At 40.1% G+C, this 6932-nt stretch overlaps 1 protein-coding gene across 3 annotated transcripts in view; it reads right to left on the reverse strand.

The window, feature by feature from the left end:
* Window positions 1–514: 514 nt before the first annotated feature.
* LOC148039301 (uncharacterized) overlaps window positions 515–6932 on the reverse strand; it is a 7668-nt gene continuing 1250 nt past the window's right edge. The window contains exons 2-10 of one of the 3 annotated variants that reach the window (XM_087675201.1): window positions 6467–6932; window positions 4413–6314; window positions 3681–3868; window positions 3425–3505; window positions 2932–3018; window positions 2676–2808; window positions 2511–2582; window positions 1600–1842; window positions 515–955 (exon numbers count right to left, since the gene is read on the reverse strand). The exon at window positions 6467–6932 is cut by the window's right edge and continues 198 nt beyond it. In XM_087675201.1, the coding sequence (XP_087531327.1) occupies window positions 852–955; window positions 1600–1842; window positions 2511–2582; window positions 2676–2808; window positions 2932–3018; window positions 3425–3505; window positions 3681–3868; window positions 4413–6314; window positions 6467–6932 (3276 nt within the window). In that variant the 3' untranslated portion in view covers window positions 515–851. Of the gene's footprint in view, window positions 956–1599; window positions 1843–2510; window positions 2583–2675; window positions 2809–2931; window positions 3019–3424; window positions 3506–3680; window positions 3869–4412; window positions 6315–6466 lie in introns of those variants that run through there. The other 2 variants (XM_087675202.1, XM_087675203.1) reach the window with 2 other exon arrangements.

Consider the following 6932-nt stretch of genomic DNA (forward strand, 5'->3'; position numbering starts at 1 on the left):
CTATTATTATAAATAATTATCCATTGTTTCCAAAAGGTGGGATTAGTCTATGTAGCACCACAAAACCCATAAAAAGAAAAGAATGCCTATATCTAGAACATGTATGCCTTGTAACACTAGCATAGCACAATGTGCTATTCACAAAGCACCTCCTAGTATCCAATAGTTTGGAATATGAAACAAAACTACAAGACTTTTATCACATTTAATTGATCAACTAAGTTTATACAAGGGTTTGATCATTTTTATCAAATTTGGTCTCTCTCTACTTGAGCTCCATAAACAAATAGAAACTTATCTTTTTAAAAAAGCATCTACATGTAAAATGCCTTACACTAATGATATTATGAAAATACCACAAAAATGGTATAACACATAGTGTACCATATATGGCATAGTGTCAAACATAATGGGATCAATTTTATACCCATAATATCCTTAACGTAATATGAAACTACGGTAGAGTGATCACTAGTAATATGAAACTAAGGTAGAGCGATCACTATTAAGAACTCCGATGTCCCTTCAACTTTACCCTCTTCTTTTCAACCCTTCAACTTTGCCCCTTTTAGTTGTGCAATGGATAATACCTTAGTTGCTCAAGTAGTAAAATCTCATATGAGAGCTCAAACACCTCTCTCCTTTTACTGTTCTCGAGTCATCCAAAGGATTACAATGGGGTGAAAGTGTGATAAGGTTAATAGAAAAAGTTCTAAATTTACAAACAGTTGGATTGCTATAAAGTAATTATTAGGGGTTTGATAAAGAATTCAGGGATTGTTCAAAGTTTACACATATACGTCATATGTACTTTTCCAAGTGAATATGGTATGCATAGAACTTGTGCAGGTTCAATCAAAGGATTGATATTGTCCCCAAGTTATAGGTTGATTAACGCTCATTGTGGCTACTCTATCAATGGATGGAGGTGAACTGGGGCTAAATCTTGACTTCCCTGCACTCAAAACAAACTTGAGTTATAATTGTTCTTCTAATGCTCATCTTTTAACATGCATTTTCTCACCTGCAAGAGACAACTCAAAAAATTCAAGATGAAAGGGATGTAAGATTCTTCATTTATTACTACCATGCTACTTAAGGATTTGAGAACTGAGGTTCGCAATCCTCTAAATAGTGAGCATAAAAGAGAATGCTTTTCTAACATCAAGACTACTCAACTAGATGTCTAGCTTTGTGTGGTTGCTTGTGCACATTTGTATGTAGATTCAAAATGCACTTGAATGTATTGTTTCTGAAGTAGGACTGTTAATTACTCTTAAGGTGGTATTGGCATTGCTATTTGTTGTTGTTGTTATTGACAACTCACATGTGCTTCACAGATAACTTTAGGAGCTACTATTTGTAGGCTATATAATTTAAAAACAACTAAATTGATGAATATGTGTTTTGTATATTGAACAAAAATATCAAAAGAGTTTGGAAACTGAGTATTACATGTTCATTAAGGATTTCAAAGAGGTTTCATATTGGTATGAGTCTCAAGATCTGCATGGTAGATTTAAACATGTATTCCTAAAGTCTTGTTTTTTTGCCTATTTGAAGCATATTCAAGCTGCACAAGTCATTCTTAATGAATACCTGGATCTATGGAGACAGTGGATGTGCTACTACTGTAACTCTTACTAGACTTGGACCTTCCAAAACTAGAGGCATCCTCTGAGAAAAAGTCGCTTGAAACGGAGCCTCCCAATTGTTGGTTGTATTGATTTATAATGTCGTAGTCGCTCACAATAAGCTTCTCTGATTTCTTTGCATTACGTGTCCGACCATGCATTTTTGCATTCACTTCATGCCTTAAGTAAATTTCTGCTGCCTCCTTCTCTGACCATACACAACATGAAACGCTTCCAATTAATTGAGATCATTTAAGCTTAATGTTCTTTTTTCATCTTGGATCTTTCTAAGGTGGGCTCTTATTTCAAGCTCTCTTCTTTACTACATGCATTTAGGTTGTGAAAACTAAAGTCATAGTTTCCTTATGAAAGAATTTTCTTAGTAATTACCCCACCTACTTTGGGTGTCCACTCTAAAATCAATAAAACAATAACCTCTCTATGTAGTAGGAAGATGTTTGTTACCATAGTAAATCTTATCTCCATTATTCCTCATATACTAAAGGCTGAAGGTGGCATGTGTTAGACTGTGTTACTTGGGAGAAGAGGGAGAAAACTGGAGTGACTAATGGGATTAATAAACTTTCATCTACAAGGAAGGTTATACGTTCACATGAGTGACTCATTGGTAGAGAAACAGTTGTTCCATAACGTGTATCCATCCAATGCCAAGAGTTTTTTGGGTTGATTGACATGTGTGGGATCCTGATATTTCAAGGGTGAGCTATAGAAACATTGGATGGATGGATAAACGTTGTTATCCATCCAATGCCAGACTGTGTGACAGAACAGTTTCTTGGGTTGATTGACATGTATGAGATCCTGATGTTTCAAGGGTGGGCTATAGAAAACACAAATGTTGGTTAGGCGACCTACCATTTCCAGGATGTCTCCCATACTTTTCAGACATCGTATCGTAGAACTCTTCGGTGTCGTGCTTTTGTTTTACTGTATCATAAAAGGAGTGTTTGGAATGGATTAGTGACAAACTAGCATATATATATATATATATATCAGAGTCTCTCTCAGAGACAAACTTACACTCAACCAGTAGCATCGATCGACCCTTGTGACCTGCTCCTGGTAAAAGAAGACTCGCAGCAATCTCATCCCTTCTCGTACAAAACACATTAATGAAGTCCAAGTTCTCTGTGTCCACAAGCAAACCTGCAAGCTACAAAGTGGTTCGACCCATTTCCATACTTTAAAGCCCGTGTGATTAGGCACAACCATATAGCTGTACAATGTCATTCTTGGTCATAATACTACAAGGCTTGAGGCTCTGCTCCCAACTTACCAAAAGGATTCGTATGCATTTTGCTTGTGATGATGGCTCTATTTCTTTGAAGAACTTCTCCGCAATAATTGTACAATATGAAGCAACCTGTCAATTTTAATAAGAAGCCTTGAATCATCTAGACGTGCTTGTGGTTTTTGTTTACTTTCCATGTCAGTGTTGCGTGTTTTCATTTAGTTCCCTTATCCAAGCATATCTTCTTGTGGACATGAATCATCTTTACTGCATTCAAATCAATTTCATGAATCACATGACAATTAGCATTATGTGACAACCTTACAGTGGATTCACAAGCATTCAAGCACATGTCTGGGATTTAGAAACACGAGGGTGAGCCTTTACACATTGTGGGGTGTCCAATTGATGTACAAGAAGTTGCAACTCTTTCATGACAAGATGCTAGTATAGTCTTTTCATACTTCCCCCATGTATCTTGACTATTATGACAAAATGTGTGCTTTATAAAGCAAGTTATAATATAACTATCCGATACCTCTCCATGTGCACGAACAATATCTTGACCTATGGTGGATATTTTGCAGTTGTTGTCTTGTGAAACTGCCTCCAAGTCAACCTATTAAATCCATGATAATGAATTGAATTAGTTGAGTGAATGAAAAACACCACGAAGGTCCAAAACAAACATCAAATTACCACATTGTGCATTACAAACTTGGTAAGATAGTGGCCATGTTAGTGTATACAAATACTATGATGTTAAATATGGCGGTGAGTTTTATATGGTACACCTCATCATTGAAGAGGAGAGCTCGAGTGTCTAGACCAGCTTGTTGAAAAAGCCATGCCAATTGCTTATGGTTCCACATGCTACATCGAGGTATATCCATGACAGGAACACACTCCCACCCATCTAGCTTTGCTCGAGTCTCTTGGAGGATCCAAGCATAGCAAAGTGCTGAAATCATGGAGCTAAAGCCTGCAATTGAACAAAAAGGGTGATGAACTAGGTCCTTAAAACACTTACGGCCTTAACACAGAATTATGCTTCGATGTCATTAATTGATTCGATGGAAGGGTATCATTCTAGCAATCTGTTCTATGTATTATTCAGCAAAATAGTTTTAAATCTAACTCTTTCAGTTTCTCTTTTGGCCTCCATCAGACTTTATGCTCAATCTTGAGTTAGGCCAAGAATGAGAAATCCCTCTGAAGATCGTTAGTCAGTGACACTACTGTCCCCTGTATCAGTTGTCAGTCCCCCTTACCGCTTACTAGTGTGCTAAATCAGAATACAAATGCATGCTAAGATTGCTTGAATGTGAATTTCGAATCCAATTGACCCATGATGCTTCAAAGTTTATTACAGTGTATACTAGGAAATTCCAATGAAGATACATTTTCGTTCACTGAATTACAGCAATAAATTTGAACAAAATATTATGAATCTCATTTAAAAAACAGCACGCATGCAGATGTCTGCAAAGCTATTGGGGGGGAGGGAAGAAATAGGAGGGAAGCACCTGAGTTGGAGATGATGAAGTGGAAGCGGTTACTCTGATACTGGTTTTGGAGGAGCTCTCGCTGAATATTGAGAAAGTCATTCAATACCTCGATATCCCTGTCTGGAGGAGGAGCTGACGCTGATGTCTGCATCTGCTGATCAAAGCGCTTGTTGTCAGTGGGCTTGTCATTGCTGCTGCGACCATACTCGTCATCAACAACATTAATGTTGTCAGCACTGGCATAGCCTGCATCAAGATCAACATCACCCATTTTGTTGTTGCTATAATTTTCAGCACCAGCCCTCCTATACTTCCTTTGGAGGTACTCTTGGTCTGATGAGTAATCTTCTTTGGCATTGTTATCTTGGGATGTTCTGGCTGATCTGCCAGTGGCACTCCTCCTTTGACTCATCAGATGCTCTGCTGCCTCCCTGTTGAAACGTGCAGGCGAGTATCTATCTGATCTGCTAGCATAGCTAGACATGAAAGACTTTGATCCACCGGTGGTGTTTTGGTGATCTGATTGTGGCCATCTATCATGATCAAGATCATTGCCCCTTTGCGATTTATCCACTCGAGAATGCGCATTGTCTACAGGGATAAACCTAGGTGGCTTGATTGTTTTCTGATCATCTTGTTTAGCAGGAGGTAATGGTGGGCGCTGGCCCTTCACTGGAGAGGACCTTTCGGACTTGCTGCTGCATGTCTGGGCATCTACAAGCCGCCCCGGGGGCTTAGGATTAGATTGATTATCAGCAACAGAAGCAGCAGTAGCACCGGAACTCTCCTTAGCAGATTTAGAAAATCTTGGGGGTTTACTGCCTGGAGAAGCCATCACTCTCTGCTTTTCCTGAAAATCTTTAGCTTGCCTCTGCTGTTGGTTCAGATGCAGAGGTGCCCATCTTTCAGATCTGCTTCCAGGCCCGAATCGAGGAGCAGCATCATCTGTTATCCGGCTTGTCATCACATGGGCACCTCTGTCCCCTGCATTACCTGCATTATTAGTACTATTATGATTACTATTGTAGGCATTGTTTGGTCTAACTGGTACTTTCGGAAGAGGTGGAGGTATATGTTGCAAAAGGCCAGGAGGAGGAGGAGCCGCACTTGCTGGTTGCCAAGTAGAATTATTGGCCTTGACAGACTCCCCCTTTGATTTTTTTGTAGCAGTGTTGTTGCCGCTCTGGTGATTTAGAATGACATCCTGAATAGTAGTCCCTGGTGCCAGTCTAGTTTCTGGAGGTGAACCTCTAGCTGTGCTAAGATTAGGCTTATTCAGAGCTTTATCACTAGCTGCTGTCATGTTAGTAGGAGGCCTATTTGTTGAGGATTTTGCCCCAGCTTTTGCTTCTTTTGAACCTTTTCCTATCAGCTTAGAAAACCATTGCACTATTGCTGCTGGGGATGAAGTCTTCTCTGCCTTATTCTCTAGTTTTAATGGTTGATCATTTGATTGCCGCTGTTTCTGCATTGGAAGACTGGTATTTAATTGTCTTTCATTTGCTTGCTGTTTCTGCATTGGAAGACTGGTATTTAATTGTCTTTCATTTGCTTGCTGTTTCTGCATTGGAAGACTTGTATTTACCTTCCTTCCAGCAGTGGGTACAGTATTATTATCATCACTTGGGTGTACCTTTCTTTGCCTGTGTGCATCCCCCGCATTGCTGTTTGTTCCACTTACTCTAGCCCCTTGGTTACCACCCCCAGCACCAGGAACGGAATGATAGGCAGACGTAGACAAGCGATCATTCCTATTGTAATAGCCCATTGCATAATTGGGCTTACTGTATATCTTTTGGCCTTCATTTTCAAAGTTCATAGGCATCAGATGGTCATTTGCACTAGCTTTCTTCGGAGGTCCATTGCCACATGATTGGCAAGGGAGCGGGCATGTTGCACTAGGTCCATCCCTACGTTTATCTGCACCATAGTGGTATGATTCAAATGAAAATCTTACAGACAAAGAGGCCTAACTTAGCATGTTTAAATCCATAATCAACATCCTAAGAAGTATAAATATTATTTCTTCTTTCTCTTTTTCCCTTTTCCCAATGTGGCAGTATGATGATCACCTTGGGATAATGCTCTGGTAGCAGCTGCAGGAGGTACACGGAAAGAGGCACTGTAAACATCACGTGATACGGCTCTACTTGGAGCGCTGTCAACAGGAACAGCATGCCGAGCAGACCTGGAGAGAAAAGGATCTTTGGAGAAAGCACGTGGGTTGGGCACTTGCATTAAGGATGGATTAACTTCATCCTTGTTGCGATGACCATCAGACGCATCAGAGTAGGGCTGATTTTGCCTGATAATGGCAGTTCCTGTGGAGCTTGAACGTCGCATGAGGATGGAGGAGGAGGCAGTGCTGTTGCTGCCAGGAGAGAGGACTGCCGCCTTGCTTCCTTCTCCTGCTACCCATTCAAGGGTTCTTGCGTATCTGCTCTCTAATTCTTCAATATCTGGATAAATGGGAGCTTCAACAGCCTCCTGGATATAGCGACATGGTCGTTCTGATCTTTTTCTACCCGCAGATGGCAT

This window comes from Lygodium microphyllum, chromosome 3 (genome assembly GCF_053477565.2).
Source record: "Lygodium microphyllum isolate KBCC chromosome 3, Lygodium_microphyllum_v1.1.10, whole genome shotgun sequence".
NCBI classification, from domain to species: domain Eukaryota; kingdom Viridiplantae; phylum Streptophyta; class Polypodiopsida; order Schizaeales; family Lygodiaceae; genus Lygodium; species Lygodium microphyllum.